We start from the raw sequence: 22,590 nt of genomic DNA, 5'->3' as shown, positions 1-22,590 counted from the left end.
TTAATCTAAATTGTTGAGTTGCTATAGTTTTGCAGATATCCAGCGTGTTGTGTAATTAATTTACACCATCATATTTAGTTTTTATTATGATCTTATTTCTTACTTTTTAGTTTTAGTTTGTAAAACACGTTCGAATAAAGAACCTTTGCATTTGTTTGATTCAGTTTCTATTTTTTATTTAATTATTCATCTTTAAAGGGACAATTCAGCCCAATATAACAAATATAGATACTTTTCCTCTCATCTTCAGTGCTATTTATTAATCTAAATTCTTGAGTTGCCTATAGTTGTTTTGCTGTATGGGATGGGGGATGGGAGGGGAGGGGGTATCCAGCTTGTTGTATAATCAATTTTCACCATCATCTTATTTCCTACTTTTTATTTTTAGCTTGAAAAACACGTTCAAATAAAGAACCTTTGCATTTCTTTCATCCTTAAAGGGACAGTTCACCAAAAAATAACCAAAACACCTTCGCCTATCACAAGATTGGGCATTGAATTATGAACATGTTGGCATTAGTTGCATGCCAATTGGATAGAAATTGACCGTGCTATGGTAAAAAGAAGATGTTGGCCTTTTCATGACCTTGACCTTTGACCCGATCGATCCCATCGAATCAAATGGTCCCCGGATAATAACCAATCATCCCACCAAATTCCATGCGATTCAAGAAGATTTTGACCTTTTCATGACCTTGACCTTGAGCTTTGACCCGATCGATCCCAAAATCTAAGCAATTGATCCCCGGACAATAACCACCAAATTTCATGCGATTCGGTTTAATACTTTTTGACCTATGCGAATAACACGCAAACATGCACACATACAAATAAAAAAATACACGGCGATCAAAACATAACCTTCCGCATTTTCAATGCGAAGGTAATGAGACTCTATGTCACTCGACTCCTTGTCACGGGGCGTTTACGGCATGTTCTGTCTTGAGTTGTTAATGACACGCTGACAAGTGTGCTCTCAAATCACAATCAGTACAAAAGGCTGCATTACAAAGCCAGAGCAGACTCATATTATCATATTATTATTTCAGCATCTACTTCATTGGCATTTCATGCGTAGCCTGTTGTTTAATTTGCTCAAGTCACAAAATAAAAGAATAAGCAGACAAGTTCACCATCTTCTGTTTAGCAAAATCCTCTGTTTTCAGGTTTTTATTAATACATTAGCGATAATACAGCCCAGAAATACAGCCCGGAAAGAGAGAGTTGTCCTATCTTAATTATTATTTTCAAAGATAAGGAAAATCCTTTATAGAGGTAAATCCTGAAGTCCTGGCTTTGTCTCACATCACATTTAGTTTTCACTTAAATGCAGTTGGGGAAACATTTGTCTGTAGCACCAACAATTCAAACTGAGACAGAATCAGAAGTTCCTCTAAAGAGGCCCCAGAGCCTCTCTGCCTCTTACCGGGCGCCGATTGGTGGATACATGTGTCCTTCTCAACGGACCAATGGACACTCAGAAAAACACGAAGGACCCGCCCATCCGCTCTGACGGATATGCGCGCGCATGTTTCCTGCTTCAGTGCCTGGTTTCCTCCTCAGATCGAGGTCAATACAACCAAAATAAGAGAGATCCGGAAAGAGACGGTAAGAGTGGAGCATCTCCGGTGCAAGACCGGATGAAGGGAGGAATAAGTGCATAGCTCTTATTGTACTGAGTAACTTTAGTTATGAGAGAGAGAGAGAGAGAGAGAGATAAATGAATAAAAAAGTAGCTTTTTAAAAGGGTAATTTATGAAAATGTGTAAAATTCAAGACACATGTTTTAACTGATGATGAATGAATATAATAGTGTATAGCCAAAGGGCCATGGTTATATGTTTTTAATTTATTAAAGCGACATGATCATTAATAGATATTTCAATATGTAGTTCCTGGTGTGCCGATCTTATTAATAAGTAACTTTCTTATCGTGGCGTTTACAAGCAGACCGTTCACGGTTATTACATTTCACTCACTCCTTCTAGCAAGTTCCCTCCTGACTGGTCCTGTGTGGAGGAACCATATAGACCACAGGAACAGGAACCATACAGACCACAGGAACAGGAACCATGTAGACCACAGGAACCATATAGACTACAGGAACAGGAACCATATAGACCACAGGAACAGGAACCATATAGACCACAGGAACCATATAGACCACAGGAACAGGAACCATGTAGACCACAGGAACAGGAACCATATAGACCACAGGAACAGGAACCATACAGACCTCAGGAACAGGAACCATATAGACCTCAAGAACAGGAACCATATAGACCACAGGAACAGGAACCATATAGACCTCAGGAACAGGAACCATACAGACCACAGGAACAGGAACCATGTAGACCACAGGAACCATATAGACCTCAGGAACAGGAACCATATAGACCACAGGAACAGGAACCATGTAGACCACAGGAACAGGAACCATATAGACCACAGGAACAGGAACCATGTAGACCACAGGAACCATATAGACCTCAGGAACAGGAACCATATAGACCACAGGAACCATGTAGACCACAGGAACCATATAGACCTCAGGAACAGGAACCATATAGACCACAGGAACCATATAGACCACAGGAACAGGAACCATATAGACCACAGGAACAGGAACCATATAGACCTCAAGAACAGGAACCATATAGACCACAGGAACAGGAACCATATAGACCACAGGAACAGGAACCATATAGACTACAGGAACCATATAGACCACAGGAACAGGAACTATACAGACTACAAGAACAGGAACCATATAGACCACAAGAACAGGAACCATATAGACCTCAGGTACAGGAACCATATAGACCACAAGAACAGGAACCAAATAGACCACAGGAACAGGAACCATATAGACCTCAGGAACAGGAACCATATAGACCTCAGGAACAGGAACCATATAGACCACAGGAACAGGAACCATACAGACCACAAGAACAGGAACTATACAGACCACAAGAACAGGAACCATACAGACCACAAGAACAGGAACCATATAGACCACAAGAACAGGAACCATACAGACCTCAGGAACAGGAACCATATAGACCACAGGAACAGGAACCATATAGACCACAGGAACAGGAACTATACAGACTACAAGAACAGGAACCATATAGACCACAAGAACAGGAACCATACAGACCTCAGGAACAGGAACCATATAGACCTCAGGAACAGGAACCATATAGACCACAAGAACAGAAACCATACAGACCACAAGAATAGGAACCATATAGACCACAAGAACAGGAACCATATAGACCTCAGGAACAGGAACCATACAGACCTCAAGAACAGGAACCATATAGACCACAGGAACAGGAACCATACAGACCACGAGAACAGGAACCATACAGAACACAAGAACAGGAACCATATAGACCACAAGAACAGGAACCATACAGACCTCAAGAACAGGAACCATACAAACCTCAGGAACAGGAACCATGGGTGGGGGGGGGGGGGGGGGGGGGTTCTACCAGCGTTGACCTCACAGTTAATCACAACGTCCTGATACATAAACTCACATTTTTACTTTTCCAGAGGGTTCTTTTGCCCTGAAGGAGGAACTCAATGTTTCATCATCGACTCTGAGATCTCGTGTGGGAGTACCCCAGGGTTCTGTTTTAGGACCTCTTATTATGCACTGTCTGTCTATCGATGAATCTTAGTTGCGTTATGTTATTGGAAATTTTTTATTTTCTGTCTAACTCTGGCTCACTTACAGTTGTACTGTTGATTGGTTTGCATTGCCCCTGTAAAAAATAAAAATAAAAACATTATTGAGACTTTATTTTTGCTCCACCAAGATCAATTGAATGTCCATTTTTGTTGTATTTCCAGATGAAGTCGATCTGTTGTTGCAGCGTTGTCCTGCTGCTCGTCCTCTTCCCCACAGCCTGTCGAGGTGGCAACATCCTGGTCCTCCCCATAGAAGGCAGCCACTGGATAAACATGGACGTTCTACTTCAAGCTCTGCACTCCAGAGGACACAACATCACCATCGTTTGTTCCAGCAAAAGCTGGTACATCAAGGACAGCCCCTCCTATTACCACACCTACAGATTTCAGTCGGAGAGGAGCTTCGATCCCGAGGTGATTACAAAAATGATCTCCAGCATCATCGACAGCGAACGGGGGAACCTTCCTTTCGTGAATTTCCTCCACATGACCATCGGATTGTTCAGCACGTTTCTCGACGTTCACGCAACCATCGGTGAATTTGCAACGGCGATGCTGGACGACGAAGAGCTGATGAGAACCTTAAAAGACGGCGAGTTTGACATGGTGCTCACGGACCCCTGCTGGGGTCACGGGGTCATTCTGGCCAAATATTTAAACCTTCCTTTGGTTTTTAATGTCCGCTGGGTGATCGCTGGAGATGGCCATTTTGCTGTTGCGCCTTCGCCTGTATCGTACATCCCTGTAACGGGAACTGGATACACGGATAAAATGACATTTTTTCAGAGAGTTACAAACACCATTTTTTATATAATAACTCAAACGCAACACCACCTGGTGGTTAAGCTCACGTACCAGAAGATATGTGACAAATATCTCGGGCCAGAATACGACTATAACCAGTTGGTGCAGAATGCAGACATCTGGCTCATGAGAGTGGACTTTGTGTTCGAGTTCCCTCGGCCCACCATGCCCAACGTGGTCTACATCGGAGGGTTCCAGTGTAGACCGGCACTACCTCTCCCTGACCACTTGGAGGAGTTCATGCAGAGCTCTGGAGAGCACGGGGTCATCGTCATGTCTCTGGGGACGTTCGTGAACGAGATTCCTGCTGAAATAACCAATGAGATCGCTGCAGCTTTTGCTAAACTGCCTCAGAAGGTCATCTGGAGGCATAAAGGGGGCAGACCGGCCACTCTGGGCAACAACACGCTGATAGTCGACTGGATGCCACAGAATGATCTTCTGGGACATCCCAAGATGAAACTGTTTGTGGCTCACGGAGGAACCAACGGAGTCCAGGAAGCCATTTATCACGGAGTCCCAGTCGTGGGTCTGCCGGTGTTTTTCGACCAGTACGACAACCTGCTGCGTCTGCAGGAGAAAGGAGCGGCGAAGCTCTTAACCATGAAAACCGTGGACAAAGACGACAACTTCCTGAAGGCCGTGCAGGAAGTCCTCCAGGAGCCGTCCTACAGGGAGAACATGCAGAGGCTCTCCGTGCTGCACAGAGATCGGCCCATGAAGCCGCTGGATGCGGCCCTCTTCTGGATAGAGTTTGTCATGAGGCACAAAGGTGCAGCTCACCTGAGAACGGAGGCCTACAGGATGCCCTGGTACTCCTACCACTCGGTGGACGTGGCTCTGTTCCTGGCTGCAGCCGGGCTGCTCGTGCTTCTGACTGTGTTCCTTTTCATCAGGTGTTTGTCCACCGCAGTGTGTAGATATAAAGTGAAACGTGACTAGGCGCTCAGGGGATGTGTGTTTTCCATCTGTGATAGATTTTGGAATTTATATAAGACATTTTGTTGACTGCACATTTATGCAGCATTTTATTTTGAAATTTGAAATGCTCCTATTTTAGTGAAGTATGTGTATGTGTATTTCTGTATTTGACCTAATTTGTTGAAACAAAAAATATATATGAAGTGAAATGTGAATAATCACTCAGGGGATGTATGTTTCCATCTGTAATAGATTATGGGATTATGCAGCATTTTATTTTGAAATTTAAAAAGAGTCCTATTTTAGTGAAGCATGTGTATGAACTAAATGGATGCTTTTAATCATGAACACTACAAGAAAGATTACATTCCCTATTATTAGGGAATAATGGAAATGTATTTTAATTGTATTGGTCACAATCGGGATATTTCTGTATTTGACCTTTGACCTAATTTGTGGTAACACAAAATATGTATAAATATATAAAGTGAAATGTGACTAATCATATGTTTTTCCATCTGTAATAGATTTGGGGACTTATGTAATTGATTTTTTTGACTGCACATTTACGCAGCATTTTATTTTGAAATTGAAAAATAATCCCATTTTAGTGAAGTATGTGTATGAACTAAATGGATGTTTTTAATCATGAACACTACAAGAAAGATTACATTCCCTATTATTCGGGAATAATGGAAATGTATTTTAATTGTATTGGTCACAATCGGGATATTTCTGTATTTGACCTTTGACCTAATTTGTGGTAACACAAAATATATATAAAGTGAAATGTGACTAATCATTTGTTTTCCATCTGTAATAGATGTTGGGACTTATGTAATACATTTTTTGGACTGCACATTTACGCAGCATTTTATTTTGAAATTTTAAATGCTCCTATTAAAGGGAAGTATGTGTATGAACTAAATGGATTTGTTCTAATTATGAACACTACAAGAAAGATAAGATTCCCTATTATTAGGGAATAATGGACATTTAATTTTATTTATCACAGTCGGGATATTTCTGTCTTTGACCTAATTTGTGGAAACAAAAAATATATATAAATATATAAAGTGAAATGTGACTAATCATATGTTTTTCCATCTGTAATAGATTTTGGGACATATATCATAGATTTTTTTGACTTCACATTTTATTTTGAAATTTTTAATTATCCTATTTTAGTGAAGTATATGTACAAACTAAATGGATGTTTTTCATGATGAACACTACAAGAAAAGATCATAGGGAACAATGGAAATGTAGTTTTATTTTATTTGTCACAGTCGGGATATTTCTGTATTTGACCTTTGACCTGTGTTGCAAAATGAAAAACTAGAAGCTAAAATATGATTTCTGACTCATTCATTATTTAATTTGTGCCCTGACTCATGAGCCGTTCTGAGTTTCACGCCTCCCACCACCAGGTGTCGGAGGTGAAGGAAGGAGGTCGTTGCAATCAGCTCCAGGTGTCGCTGCTCGGCGTGATGAGCCTTCAGTTTGTTTCAACGCGCTCCTGCCGCACAGAGCCACGGCCTCTTTGTTTATGCTCGAGTTTGTGGTCTTCTACCATCTGTGGGACGTTATGAAGGGAAGCGCTTGAGAACACCGGATCAACCAATGGTGAGCTGCAGAGAACCTACAACAATAAAAGTATTTATAGAAGTCTCACAGCAGTGGCTTTTCTTTAAAGGTAGATAATCAGACTACACTCGTGTCTTTATGATAGCGTGTTGAGCGTGGGTTCCCTCCGGGTTCTCCGGGTTCCTCTCGCAGTCCAAAGACCTGCAGCTCGGGTTAATTGGAGACTCTTAAATGGCCCGTCGGTGTGAGGATAATAAAATGCAACTCTTGACTCTTTGTAATAAACATGTTTCCCGGGAGGTGGAATCTCAAACTTCAAGAGCTTTCAGCTGAGTGACTTCTATTACTCTTCATTAGTTGTACAGCTCGTTAATGTCTTTTCAGATTACTTCACTTCTAATACGTCTAAAGTCAGAGAGCCTCATTCCACTATGAGTGAATGTCTCTTAAGGAAACAGTAATTAAACGTTATGTATGTCAGCAGGACCGTTTTACAGGGGCGAGACCAAACACATCTAACAGGAAGTGGTTCATTGGTCTCGTGGGTTTGTTTACAGCCTCGACAGCTTGAGGCACAAGTTTAGACAAGAAGGTTTTAATGCCGGTTCATCCTTCATAGATGTGTTGCTTACTTCTTGCCTTAAGATTTTTATACGTTTTGTTATGCGGAAGTAAAACTGCTCGACTGAAATGTAAATATCTACGTCCTGTTTCTTAGATTAGATATTCCTTTATTAGTCCCACAGTGGGGACATTGGAGGATCACAGCAGCGGGGGGACATTAGAGCAGTAATAAAAGATTTAAATGCAATAACAATATTAAATATAGAGAGGAATACAAAATATATATACAAGGTAGTGACTAAAGTGAATTTTATGATGGATAAATCTAATAATTTAATAAAAGCAGGTCGATATATTTGATTAAATTATGTGCATCATAAAATGAATGAAATAAATGTGTTTATACTTCTGCTGAGGGAGTTTTATCTACGACATAATGTAAAATAGTATCATGCGTTGCACATTGAACTACTGGCATTCAACAACACATTAAAAGTTGTTTTTTCTTTTTTCCCCCCAAATATCACACTTTATGTCGTATAAAATGTTAAACTGCTCAATCAGTTAGTGCGTCATTAAAATTATAGGCACACTGCATGTGGCGCTCACCTTAAATGCAGTGTTAACTAGAATGGGCACTCGGTAGAGCGCATACCTTCACATATCACAAGATTGGGCATTGAATTATGAACATTTTGGCATTAGTTGCATGCCAATTGGACAAAAATGTATCGTGCTATGGTAAAAAAAGAGTTTGACCTTTCCATGACCTTGACCTTGACCTTTGACCCGATTGATCCCAAAATCTAATCAAATGGTCCCCGGATAATAACCAATCATCCCACCAAATTTCATGCGATTCAAGAACATTTTGACCTTACCTTGACCATTGACCCGATCGATCCCAAAATCTAGTCAACTGGTTCCCGGATAATAAACAATCATCCCACCAAATTTCATGCGATTCGGTTCAATACTTTTTGAGTTTTGCGAAAAACACGCATACAAATAAATAAATAAATACACGGCGATCAAAACATAACCTTCCGGCATTTTCAATGCGAAGGTAATTAAAGGTGCAGTGTGTAAAGTATGGAGTTTTAGTTGTTGTTTTTTAAGTTAAAAAATTAAATGAAGGATGGGTCCTGGAGATGGATCTTTAGTTATGGATCAGAAGACTCCCCCCCCCCCCCCCGCTGAGATATGTATATATATACACATATGTGTGTGTATATATATGTGTATATACAGGACTGTCTCAGAAAATTAGAATATTGTGATAAAGTTCTTTATTTTCTGTAATGCAATTAAAAAAACAAAAATGTCATGCATTCTGGATTCATTACAAATCAACTGAAATATTGCAAGCCTTTTATTATTTTAATATTGCTGATTATGGTTTACAGCTTAAGAAAACTCTAAAATCCTATCTCATAAAATTTGAATATTTCCTCAGACCAAGTTAAAAAAAAGATTTATAACAGCTGAGTGTTTGTCAAGGCTCAGGAAACCCTTGCAGGTGTTTCGAGTTAATTAGACAATTCAAGTGATTTGTTTAATACCCTACTAGTATACTTTTTCATGATATTCTAATATTTAGAGATAGGATATTTGAGTTTTCTTAAGCTGTAAGCCATAATCAGCAATAAATCAGAATAAAAGGCTTGCAATATTTCAGTTGATTTGTAATTAATCCAGAATGCATGACATTTTTGTTTTTTTAATTGCATTACAGAAAATAAAGAACTTCATCACAATATTCTAATTTTCTGAGACAGTCCTGTATATATATATATATAGACATACACACTGTAAGTTTCTGTAGTGTGGTTGAATTGTGTGTATTCTTGCCCTGCTGTTGGTTAATAATTAGTCTTGTTTCTAGTTTTATCAACGATGGACATTCGCCCCTATTTATTTGCAGAATACTGCAAGATTTTACACATTGCATTTTTTTTTTCATTTATTAAATAGTTTAAGGTGTACAAATCTTGCAGCAAAAACGGACTGAAGTATTTTTCTCCCCCTTTTTCCATCTTGTATTTAAAGACTCGCCGACCTGTATCGCACGAGGCCGCTCTCTCTCTCGCTCGCTCCCTCGCGGCGAGTTCAAAGCATCCGGTGGCCGGACTGCATACCCAGTAACTCTCCTGCAGCATACTGTTGCACCATGATGACTAAGCGAGGGACACACATCTTTTCTTTGTAACTGTTGTGTGGGTGGGACAAAAGAAAAAGGAAACCAGGAAGTGTTTCACAGCCACACACTAGTGCGACCTGCAGCTGCTTTTGTTTAGTTTGCATCTTAACTCTCTGGAGAAAGACTTCTGTCTACAACAGTGCCGGTAACGTTGTCTCTGTAAATCTGACAGTTAAAGAAAAGAGTGCGATCTTTGTCAGCTTTTCAATAGCGAGAGGAACGCATTATAGTTTCCAGCTATTACCGGCTAACGTTATTGAACGGAGATATTTAATGAGTAGGTGCACGGGGTTTCGTGACACGGGGATTATGTGGTTGTTGAATGGAAGCTCTCGTGACGGTTCCGCTGTGTGTCAAAGCACTTCTCAGGGAGATGTGGGCTTCGACACTAAATGCATGCAGAGCACTTGGCACCGAGCGGCACTCTGATTTCATGAGAGGCTCCACGTGCTCCATCCACTCGAGTAGAGAGGCAGTAGAAAGGGAACATCTCTGCGGCTCCTTTGCGGGGCATTCTTGCACATCGACACACGTTCCCCCGGCAGACCACAGACGCAGCTTTTTAGTTTTTCCTTCTGTTCTTTGTATTTCAGGCGACGCCGTAGGCGAAGATCTCCAGGATGTTTTTGTCCCTGGCTTCCGTCGTGGTCGTGGTCGTCTCTATTTTTTTGGCCGGCATTATTCCAGCCTCCCACGCCGGGAAAGTTCTGGTGTTCCCCCACGACGGCAGCCACTGGGTGAACATGCGGGTGCTTGTCGAGGCGCTGCACTCGAGGGGGCACGCCGTGACCGTCGTCCGAGCCAAAGACAGCTGGTACATCAGCGAGACGTCTCCGCTCTACGACGCCGTCACAGTGGACGTCGCCGGCGGCGGCGGCGAGGACTTCTTCCGTCTCTTCGTCTCCGAAGTCATCCGGATCAAACGGAGCGAGGCGGCGGCGCCGTGGGCCCGCTTCGCTCTGGACATGGAGCTGAAGGGCAAGTTCTTCGAGTTGCACCGGAAGGTCTGCGAAGTGGTCGCGCACATGTTCGAGAACGGCGAGCTGATGAAGTCCCTCCGAGACGCCGAGTACGACGCGGTTTTGACGGACCCCGCCAACGGAGGAGGGGCCATGCTGGCGCGCCGCCTCGGGCTGCCGTTGATGTTCAACGCTCGGTGGACCGTTCACGGCGAAGCCCACTTCGCCATCGCGCCCTCTCCCCTTTCCTACGTCCCGCTCCCGCCGTCGGAATTAACGGACCGAATGACCTTCGTCGAGAGGGTGCAAAACGTTGTTTTTTACACCATGAGGATGCATCTGTACAAGCAGGTGGTCGGGCCGCATTATTCTGCGTTGTGCGAGCGCTACTTTGGTCCAGACGTGGACTACTTCTCCCTGTTTCAAGCCGCCGACCTGTGGCTCATGAGAGTGGACTTTGTGTTCGAGTTCCCTCGGCCCACCATGCCCAATGTCGTCTACATCGGAGGGTTCCAGTGTAGACCGGCACTGCCTCTCCCTGACCACTTGGAGGCGTTTGTGCAGAGCTCTGGCGAGCACGGGGTCATCGTCATGTCTCTGGGGACGTTGATTGGAGAGCTTCCCCGGGACCTCGCTGATGAGATCGCTGCGGCGTTTGCCGAGTTACCCCAGAAGGTCATCTGGAGGTATAAAGGTGACAGACCGGCCACTCTGGGCAACAACACGCTGATCGTCGACTGGATGCCCCAGAACGATCTTCTGGGGCATCCACAAATGAAGCTATTCGTAAGTCACGGAGGAACCAACGGGATATACGAGGCCATCTATCACGGCGTTCCGATCGTGGGCATTCCCATCGCGTTCGACCAAGCCGACAACCTCTCCAGGCTGAGGGCGAAGGGCGTCGCCCAGGTCATGGATGTGTCTGAATTGGACCGGAAGACATTTTTGAAGGCCGTGCAGGAAGTCCTGCAGGAGCCGTCCTACAGGGAGAACATGCAGAGGCTCTCCGTGCTGCACAGAGATCGGCCCATGAAGCCGCTGGATGCGGCCCTCTTCTGGATGGAGTTTGTCATGAGGCACAAAGGTGCAGCTCACCTGAGAACGGAGTCCTACAGGATGCCCTGGTACTCCTACCACTCGGTGGACGTGGGGCTCTTCCTCCTAACCGTCGCGTTCGCCGTGTTGTCGTTTGTTACGGGGTTGGCGTGGTCGTGCTTTAGATTGTGTTGCAAGCGTAAAGTGAAATCTGATAAAACGGTGAAGAAGGAATGATCAATTTTCACATTCGCCGTGATCAGTTGAATATTTAAAGGAATCGAGGGTTTTACCTGAAATGTTACGCTATGTTTTTTAGGAAACAAGTGTAAAGTAAAGTCAGGAAATGCAAAAGCAAGCTGATGGAGTACTAATCATTTCTGCTTATGAGGGCAAGTGACCGTGTAACCTTTACTTTCCTGAGAACCCACGAGTGACTTCTTTAGGACAGTGACTTATTCTATACTCTGTTTTTACTCTGTACACAAGAACATTTCTCGAATATTATTTCCTTCAAAATAAAAGGAAACAAAGGTGATCATACGTCTTTCAAGCCGCCAGGGGTCGTATAAAATGACGTGGTGGGCCTTGTGTTTGACACCTGTGATGTAGAGCTGTGCCAAAACTTGATTTGTATAATTTACTACGGCTCCTGGCAAGGCGCTTCCTCTCGTCTTCTATGGACCGAAAGGTACAGACTTTACTGACTGTACAGTCGTAACTTGTGTTTCAGACGCTGCGTACGGACTGATAAATCCTCGTGAGGAGATAACGTGTTGCGGTGTGTAAAGAAGCTTGTGATAAATATGTTGAAGCATGAAACTGTTGTAACTTTTCTCTTGCAAGAAATAAACAAGAGACAACTCTGATTCCAAAGGGGCTTCATCCATTTTCTTAACTCACGGTGCTTTCCTGATGACGGAAGAGATTTTCCATAACACTTTTTGCACCTTGAATGATGTTGTTTTTTTACCTTTTGATTTAACCAGTTGAATCCCATTGAAATTTTAAAACTCCTTTTTCGAGGATGACCTGAACAAGACAGGCAGCAAGATAAGAAACAAAGTTACAAACAAAAAAACATAAACACAAAGTTACAAAAAACAAACACAGTTACAAAAAACATAAACACAAAGTTACAAACAGATAAAACATAAACACAATGTTACAAACACAATGTTACAAACAGCAAAGTTAAGAGACAGTGACATAACCGAGTTAATTTAAGAAACATTGACATCTTTGGGAACCTCTATTCTTTTCATTTTATATTTAAAAGCCGTAAGAAGAATCAGTTCTTTGAGTTTTAAATTATTTCAAGCCAAAAGCAGACAGTGCTTTTATATTATTTTATTAACAAAGGAGAATGTGTACGTTTAAGGGTGGTTTTATTTCATAAACCCTGATAAACGTGTCATATCTTTAGCATGCACATTTATTTTTGCAGGCTGGCAAAATTATTTCAAAAAATATCTTGTCAGGCTCGTATTATTCACTTTTAATGTTTTTTATTACTTACTTTTAATAGTATGTATTACTTACTTTTAATATTCTGTACTGTAGCTTCGCCGTGTGTGAATTGTGTGTTCTTCTTACCACATATACTGTTGTAGTGTTTGTTATTGTTTCATGTTTGTTATTGTTTTATGTGTGTTATTGTTTCATGTTTGTTATTGTTTCATGTTTGTTATTGTTTTATGTGTGTTCTTGTTTCATGTTTGTTATTGTTTCATGTTTGTTGTTTTATGTGTTATTGTTTCATGTGTGTTTTTGTTTTATGTTTATTATGGTCTGTCAATGCACTTCAGATGCAAATTAGCTGTATAGATACAATCTGGTGCAGTGCACATTTATGTTTTAACTGTACGTCGTCCCCCTTTTTAAATAGTTTTGCATCGTACATTCGATACTCTTTGTGTGCGTGGTTCATATCTGTGACCTCAGATCAGAGTCCACACACATATCACTTTAACCTTGAGGTTCAACATGTGCTGCGCTCCATTTCACGTTTACACTGGAACATGATATACTTAGATTAAACATATTTAAACAACTACATTTCGTCCTCTATGTTTCTGTGTTTGAGAGTCATGTTCTTATCTCATCCAAGACGTGGAATCAAACATCCAATTCCACCCACACAGATGAGAATAGCTAAACTGGGCTCTTTAATGGTTTCATCATTTATCTATATAAGCAATGTCTTCTTCTTCTTTTTTCACCTGTAGGATTACGTAATATAGTACCACATTAATATCAATGGAGAAGGAAAGCCTCGTTTCAATCTGATCACCTGACCTCGGGTTTCATTCCAGAAGTCAATATGTGGAGATAATGACTCTAAAAATGTCCTTTATCCTCAAAGGATGTGACCATTTCAAGAAAATGAATCTTCCAAGAGATTTAGATTTATTCCATCTGCGGTCTGGAGGAGTTTGCATGAAATGAAACTCATACTTTTTCATATTTCTCTCTCTTCTTTTGACTGTCCCTCTCGAGGGAAGGGGGAACATTGTTATCTGTTAGCCGAATACTTTGGACCCAGGGCCGTGTCATATTGTAATCTAGCATCTGTGTCTCTGGAGAGTTGCCAATGTGTTTTAAATCTCCCATTGCCCCTGAAGCTGTCCCTTTAATTCTTGACCGTGGATATGTCTCCGGAGACGTTTTTAGTGTCAGACGGCTGCAGCGTTTGCCAAATTCCCTCCTGAAAGTCACGACGAGGGGTGAGCCGGCTGTACTCCGGGCTTCAAGGTCGTCCGGGAAGTTTATTGCTCATGAAAGAAAACGAGTTCAAGACTCCGATGACGGCGACGCCCCGCTGAGTCTTCACTGTGAGGGAAGAGGAGTGGATAAAGACGACTTCCTCAGGGCCATACAGGAAGTCCTGAATAAGACCCCCCCCCCCCTCCTCACCCCTACAGGATGAACATGGTCTGCCCCAATTTCTACACTTAACGGGCTTAACTGGCATGAGGGGAATATTGTAAATATCAATAAATACAAGTGAGAGCTGCACTGCACTGCTGCATGGGAAGGTTCCAGCAGACACGCAGAGGTCAGCCAATTAAAGGCATCGAACCCCCAGAGGCCTCGTCTGGGTGAAGTGATGCTGACCGGAGGACCTGCAGATGGCATGCTCTTTGCAGCATGTTATGTTTATTATACTTTTTTAAATATTGTCTTTACAAAGGGCCCCTCGCTTTCACATGTGTTAATATACAGTGGGTACGTAAAGTATTGAGACCCCTTTAAAATGTTCACTCTTTGTTTCATTGCAGCTGTTTGCTAAAGTCAAAAAAGTTCATTTTATTTGTCCTTATTGTTCACTCAGCACCCCATCTTGACAGAAAAAAACAGAAATGCAGAATTTTTTTCCCATTTATTAAAAAAGAAAAAGTGAAATATCCTCCACCAGCGTGAACGCATTGGCAGCCGCTAAGTGATGCCAATGCCCCCCCCCACACACACACACACTTCCACTCTGATTGGGTTTGAAAGGAGGAGGGTGTGACCGCGCTGACACCTCCTGCAGCTGATTGGTGTGCAAAGGGTTCCAGGTGGGGTCACATTTTTAAATGCTCTCCAAACTGGAGGGAGGGCTGCACAGTGGAGTGAAGACAACAACAAAAACAACAAAAACATGGAGGTGTATATAGGCAATTCTCAGGAACCAAATTACAGGCACATGTCCACTGAAACTTAACAAAATAAGGAACTATTACAAATCAAAAAAAGCAATTTTTTTCAAAATAAAGGTCACAGGATCCGTCTCCTAAAACTAAAAGGCGAGTTATGAATGTGTCACGTGCTCATCCGGTTTGCTTCTGCGTTTCATGTGTTTCACGTTATTATCAAATGGAATGCATTGCTGGCTGATTTTTTTTTAAAAAAATTTTTTTAAGTTACTGACTTTGTTTGTACCTCCACTGGCCACACGAGGTCGCCCATGCGCAGATGAAGAGCAGAGAGGACTTACAGGAGGCCATATTGAAGTTCCAAGGGGGATGCAGCTCGAGAACACCCAGACCACTGATGTGATGACATGATTTATGAATGACCTCAGTGAGCTCAAGAGCATCACCGTGAGCTCCCACGCCCACTAAGTCATCGCAGGAGGAAAGTATTCACCCATTGTGGAACCATCTTTGTAAGATATGAAATGATGAAACTGTGGATTTCTTTTTTATTCATCTGCATAAATAACCATTGCAAAAAATATATTTTTGAATGCAGCTTTTATCTGAAGCTAAATCTGGACTGTAGAATTTTCTCTGCAGAATCTGTCTCGACTTCCCGTGATTACAATTTAGAGTTGCATTCATATTGAAGAGTGGATAAATAAACGTAGATCCGGATGTTCCTCTAGAGTTCCGTAAATACTGAATGAGCAGGAGCAGGGTGATAACAAAAAAAAATGTGCACGTGAGTCCGCAGACAAGGAAACGAGGGCTGAGGATGCACATAATAACTGTCTGCCTGACTTCACACACACACGCCCGCGTACGTGTTATATGCGCGTGCACGTGCGTCTGCGTGCATTTATCCACGGTCGTGAGCGCATAGGGCACGCGCAGCTCGTCGTTGCTGCGGTCCGTGTCCTATACTGGCATCTGTTCCTGTCTTCTTCTTCTTTTTTGGGGGGAGGGGGGGGGGGGGGAACAGACTTATGTTTCGGATGCATCACAGCACGTCAGAAGGGGGGGCGGGGGGGGGGGGTGGGTACAATAATTTCACGCGCGCTATATTTACACTTTCGTTTTTTAATCACCGAAGCGTGACCGCGCAGCGCGCAAATGCGCATCGGTCTGCGCATCTTTGAATCTTCACAACTCCGCCGTGGACAATCTCTCCCTGACATCCAGAGACCTTCTCCTCTGCAATCCGACGGGGGCTTTTTTTCCCTCCCTTCTTCTTCACCGCCTATGGCCGCGCATCGGCGTCCCTGAGCCCGCTGGCCTCGTCCCGGAAACCTTTCTACCACCTCCTGCTCCTCGAGGAGCTCTTTGAATCCGGGCGGAGAGACAGTTTCTTCAAACATCTTTTATTTTTTTATTTTAAAAAAGAACCCCGGTGCTACGCTATGGGCCCATCTCTCTAGATCTTGTGATTAATACACGAATCTCTCCTCCTCCCCCTCCTCCTCCCACCTTCGTCCGACCCCCACCGGGAGACCCATCGGTCCTCTCGCCGAGCCCCCGCGATGCATCCTGGCGCAGTGATGATGCCGGCGCTGGTCCTCATCCTGGGGAACTTGATGCTGCCGCTCACCTCGGCGCAGAACGGTAAGCCTTAGCAGGTGTGACCCTGCGCGTGCGGCGTCCTTTGTAAACAACGCGACTTTGACTGCAGGAGACGTTTCCTAAAGAGGATGTCTGGAGAACATCTGCGTTGTTAATAACGCCGTTACGCGCATCCCGACAAGGCCACAGTGAGACCGAGATGAGCTTCGATTACTGAAACAACCCCAAAGGAACTCCCCGCGCATGACACTGACGCGCTTGTGACATTTGCAAGGTTATCCACTGCCCACTGACCTACACACTGCAGGTGTGTGTGTGTGTGTGTGTGTGTGTGTGCAACAGAGGATATGAATGTGTCTTTCAAATGTGTGTTTAAAAAAAAAAGGTGCTTTTAGGAGTGTTGCTGGGACCAAAGCCGAGGTCTTGGAATAACTTCTGAATAATTACATAAATGCTAGTAGTAGCCTCGAGCTGCCAGTGTGCAGTGTGTGTGTGTGTGTGTGTGTGTGTGTGTGTGTGTGTGTGTGTTGTAAAGGGGGGGGGGGGGGGGGGGTAGCAGAGTGTGTCAAGCAAGACTAAACTGCTATGGCTGCTGAGCTAGTAACATATTATCATCACCCGACACAGGCTTAGCACTTGTGCCTTTAAGCCCAGCGTGTGTGTGTGTGTGTGTGTGTGTATGTGTGTGTGTGTGTGTGTGTGTGTGTGTGTAGGTGTGTGTGTGTGTGTAGGCCCTTCTGGATCATAGTTATTAGGCCTCTGCATCTTTTTTAAAATTCATTACACACAACTCCTCCCCTCGTTAGACCACGTTTCCTGTCACGCTGGCTTCAGTTGCTCGTTCTCTCTCTCCGCCCGGTAGATTCTGTCTGTGCTTTATTTTTTTTTTTATTTTTTTTTAAAGCCTTATTTAGTTTAAGGATTATCACGTTTGAGCACCAGCTGCGAGTGTCTCGTCCAAATATTTGAAGACGGGGAACTCGAAAGAAGATGCTCGTGTTGTGAGTTTCATTTCAAAAAAGTTCCCCGCACATTAATCATAATGATAATTGTGGCGTGATTCGGTGGATGTGGAGTCAGCTGCAGCGCGGAGGTCGGGTTGTTGCAGCTCTCCCTCCTCTGACTTCAGAGTCTGTTGCACACACACACACACACACACACACACATCAGCAGCCACTCATGAGGTTTCCATTTTTCAAAAGAACATCAATGGGTCCCTCGAGCAACAACCCCTGACATGGTTGTTCGACTCCTTTGATATTGTAAGGTATTCTCAAAACTGGGGCACTACGCAGATGGTGGGAAAACAGGCTTCCGGACACGCATGGATTAAGTTATCAACATTTAATGGCAGGAAGTGTAAAACAATCATTCGAGGCGCTCTCCTCGTGTCCCTGCTCTCGGCTCCTCCGGGAGCTCACGGGAGCTCTTGGGAGCACACCCTCCTGGGTCCAGCTTACCTGAGAAAGAGAACGAGCTCTCTAAAAACACGCTGTTTCATAATCCTCTCTTGCGCCGGTCGAAACGTCACTTCCGGTTCTGACGCTTTCACAATAAGAAACCCGTCTTGTTAAAGTCACCTTCACAATAAAAGTCTCTTGTTATTGAGAGTCACTTCACGGATTTCAACCGGCTTCGTCAATCTATAATACACACAGTCACTCTCATGCAATATACATTAATTCTTGCCATTTACATTTGCATAGAGTAAACATTACCCCTATGCTCCATAATACATTAATAACAATATCAATATTCTCCTTAATATTGTCTATCATAATATCTTTCTATATGTATTAATTTAAAACATAAGACTTCTGCAGATGTTATCAAAATAAACTATTACAACTTAACAATATTCAAATGGAACAATCGCTTCCTGTGTCGATAGCTTTTAAGAAGCTCCTCCACGCCCACGCGTGGAGATACGAGCGTCGACGCGTCGATATATATGTCGACGCGTCGACGCGATATAATCCTCTTTTTTTCAGGGGAATTTCAAATGTCGACGCTCAGCGTCCACCTCGTCTGTTTATGTGGGATAATCTCAAACTCCACCGTGCAGGATTTATTAATAAGACATGCGACGTGCTGAGAAGGTCCTTCTAGACCTTTTAGGGATTGCATTTCTCTCATATTTGAAATGGGGAAATATTCCAGAATATTTATGCCGAAACAATTCAAATAAGTGAAAAAAATATTTTGGGTGCGTTTTTTGTCGTAAAGCACAATATGTACATTAAAAAAACACAATGAGTAAAAATATAGATAATTTTTCTCCGTCTACATCTTGTGAGGAGACGAAGAAACTGAAATATACCACAGCAGTTATATAACTAAATGTTATCCCCCTTTTGAATTATCTTCTTTTTTATGTGTTAATTTCTCTGAAGTGTGTGTGTGTGTGTGTGTGTGTGCATGTTCAGGTGTTCTCTGCTCTCTCGCTATCTGAAAAAAACAAACAAATCCCCAATAATAGGCCCTCCTCCGTGTGTTTGACAACGCTTAAGCAAAAAGCATTCCTCACACTTCATGTGGTCTTCGCCACACACACACACACACACACACACACACACACACACACACACACACACATGCAACCCATTAGCAGACAGACTGGTGAGCCACTAATGCCATTAAATGGGTCTGTTTAATATAGAAATCACAGCTCATCTACAGGCATTTCATTTCTCAGTAAATAGACCCCACGCGTTCCTCGCAGGCTGCAGTCGGCGTAATAATCTGACGCGTCCTCACGTGCACCAACAATACTTTTTATGTCTCTCGCTGTTCAGATTAAAGTTAATATGTGCATGGCGCGGCTTCTTACGCAATCCTAGATTTTTTTTTTAGGATTGTGCAAGAGTTTGCGCAAGAGAATTCAGGCTGCGGAGGGGGGGGGGGGGTAATACTAATTATAAGTACACGAGATGTAATCACTGCATCTGGGAAGCTGAGGAGGGGGGGGGGCAATCCATGCTATAAATTTCGCTCACGTTCGGGGTGAGAAGTAGAGACGCCGACTAGATGGCGAGTTCCTGCGACAGATATTATTCCGAGGGCCCGTAAATAGCATCCGTCCGTTCTGCCCCGTTTCTATTTTTACCAGCGAGACACGGCGGTCGGCGGGTGGAGGACTGTGGCTTTACGGTCCTTTTGTGAGAGTGAATTCATTAACCCTTAATGGACGGGGGGGGGGCTCCACGCGCAGCTTCTTTTCTGAAAGGGAAACGCGAGGAGGCCGAGAAACAAGAATGGTTTGAAGCTGAAAAGATGATGTGTGATCTTTAATGCAAAGGGAATACAAGTCCGTTGAGGAGGTGGCCGGGGGGCCGACCCGAGGAAGTGGTCTTATGTAAGACACACACACACACACACATGAAGCATGCAGCCTGCTGCTGCTGCCAACTCTTACAGCTTCATACCATTCAATAGCGAATGTGAGGTCGGACTGGGAAACCTGAGACGGAGCGCACACTGCAACCAAAACACACTGCAACCGAAACACACTGCAACCAGGACACACTGCAACCAGGACACATTGCAACCAGGACACATTGCAACCAGGACACACTGCAACCAGGACACACTGCAACCAAAACACACTGCAACCAAAACACACTGCAACCGAAACACACTGCAACCAAAACACACTGCAACCAGGACACACTGCAACCAAAACACACTGCAACCAGAACACACTGCAACCAAAACACACTGCAACCGAGACACACTGCAACCAAAACACACTGCAACCAGGACACATTGCAACCAGGACACACTGCAACCAGGACACATTGCAACCAGGACACACTGCAACCAGGACACATTGCAACCAGGACACACTGCAACCAGGACACATTGCAACCAGGACACACTGCAACCAAAACGCACTGCAACCAAAACACACTGCAACCAAAACACACTGCAACCGAAATACAATGCAACCAGGACACACTGCAACCAGGACACACTGCAACCAAAACACACTGCAACCAGGACACATTGCAACCAGGACACACTGCAACCAGGACACATTGCAACCAGGACACACTGCAACCAGGACACACTGCAACCAGGACACACTGCAACCAAAACACACTGCAACCAGGACACACTGCAACCAAAACACACTGCAACCAGGACACACTGCAACCAGGACACACTGCAACCAAAACACACTGCAACCAGGACACATTGCAACCAGGACACACTGCAACCAGGACACATTGCAACCAGGACACACTGCAACCAGGACACATTGCAACCAGGACACACTGCAACCAGGACACACTGCAACCAGGACACACTGCAACCAAAACACACTGCAACCAAAACACACTGCAACCGAAACACACTGCAACCAGGACACACTGCAACCAGGACTCACTGCAACCAGGACACATTGCAACCAGGACACACTGCAACCAGGACACACTGCAACCAAAACACACTGCAACCAAAACACACTGCAACCAGGACACACTGCAAACAGGACACATTGCAACCAGGACACACTGCAACCAGGACACAATGCAACCAGGACACACTGCAACCAGGACACACTGCAACCAGGACACACTGCAACCAAAACACACTGCAACCGAAACACACTGCAACCAGGACACACTGCAACCAAAACACACTGCAACCAGGACACACTGCAACCAGGACACACTGCAACCAAAACACACTGCAACCAAAACACACTGCAACCAGGACACACTGCAACCAAAACACACTGCAACCAGGACACACTGCAAACAGGACACATTGCAACCAGGACACACTGCAACCAGGACACAATGCAACCAGGACACACTGCAACCAGGACACACTGCAACCAAAACACACTGCAACCGAAACACACTGCAACCAGGACACACTGCAACCAGGACACATTGCAACCAGGACACACTGCAACCAGGACACAATGCAACCAGGACACACTGCAACCAGGACACACTGCAACCAGGACACACTGCAACCAAAACACACTGCAACCAGGACACACTGCAACCAGGACACACTGCAACCAGGACACATTGCAACCAGGACACAATGCAACCAGGACACACTGCAACTAGGACACACTGCAACCAGGACACACTGCAACCAAAACACACTGCAACCAAAACACACTGCAACCAGGACACATTGCAACCAGGACACACTGCAACCAGGACACACTGCAACCAGGACACATTGCAACCAGGACACACTGCAACCAGGACACACTGCAACCAAAACACACTGCAACCAAAACACACTGCAACCAGGACACACTGCAACCAAAACACACTGCAACCAAAACACACTGCAACCAGGACACATTGCAACCAGGACACACTGCAACCAGGACACATTGCAACCAGGACACACTGCAACCAGGACACACTGCAACCAGGACACACTGCAACCAAAACACACTGCAACCGAAATACAATGCAACCAGGACACACTGCAACCAAAACACACTGCAACCAGGACACACTGCAACCAGGACACACTGCAACCAAAACACACTGCAACCAAAAAACACTGCAACCGAAATACAATACAACCAGGACACACT

General features: G+C 44.0%; 3 protein-coding genes across 4 annotated transcripts in view; all 3 read left to right on the top strand.

The window, feature by feature from the left end:
* The first annotated feature begins 1,545 nt into the window (after positions 1-1,545).
* On the top strand, positions 1,546-6,780 carry LOC130192205 (UDP-glucuronosyltransferase 2A2-like). The gene is made up of 2 exons (XM_056411989.1): positions 1,546-1,608; positions 3,862-6,780. The coding sequence occupies exon 2, from the start codon at positions 3,862-3,864 to the stop codon at positions 5,443-5,445; it is 1,584 nt and encodes a 527-aa protein (XP_056267964.1). The 5' UTR covers positions 1,546-1,608; the 3' UTR covers positions 5,446-6,780.
* Positions 6,781-6,885: 105 nt separating this feature from the next.
* Positions 6,886-12,648, top strand: LOC130192202 (UDP-glucuronosyltransferase 2A2-like). Of its 2 annotated transcripts, none has more exons than XM_056411985.1 (2): positions 6,886-7,050; positions 10,369-12,648. In XM_056411985.1, the coding sequence occupies exon 2, from the start codon at positions 10,396-10,398 to the stop codon at positions 12,007-12,009; it is 1,614 nt and encodes a 537-aa protein (XP_056267960.1). In that variant the 5' UTR covers positions 6,886-7,050; positions 10,369-10,395; the 3' UTR covers positions 12,010-12,648. The 2 variants fall into 2 exon arrangements, with proteins under 2 accessions (XP_056267960.1, XP_056267961.1); XM_056411986.1 differs by lacking the exon at positions 6,886-7,050 and adding an exon at positions 8,904-9,920.
* Positions 12,649-16,507: 3,859 nt separating this feature from the next.
* The window catches only part of nptnb (neuroplastin b), a 46,770-nt gene continuing 40,687 nt past the window's right edge, over positions 16,508-22,590 (top strand). Inside the window, exon 1 of the mRNA XM_056411991.1 lies at positions 16,508-17,057. Coding sequence (XP_056267966.1) covers positions 16,976-17,057 — 82 coding nt within the window. The 5' untranslated portion in view covers positions 16,508-16,975. The remainder of the gene's footprint in view (positions 17,058-22,590) is intronic.

This window comes from Pseudoliparis swirei, chromosome 4 (genome assembly GCF_029220125.1).
Source record: "Pseudoliparis swirei isolate HS2019 ecotype Mariana Trench chromosome 4, NWPU_hadal_v1, whole genome shotgun sequence".
NCBI classification, from domain to species: Eukaryota; Metazoa; Chordata; class Actinopteri; order Perciformes; family Liparidae; genus Pseudoliparis; species Pseudoliparis swirei.
This window is presented reverse-complemented; position numbering and strand designations above follow the sequence as displayed.

Bases quoted from the DNA above. Each gene is read 5' to 3' on its own strand.
- LOC130192202 (XM_056411985.1), top strand. From the start codon at position 10,396: ATGTTTTTGTCCCTGGCTTCCGTCGTGGTCGTGGTCGTCTCTATTTTT.
- LOC130192205 (XM_056411989.1), top strand. From the start codon at position 3,862: ATGAAGTCGATCTGTTGTTGCAGCGTTGTCCTGCTGCTCGTCCTCTTC.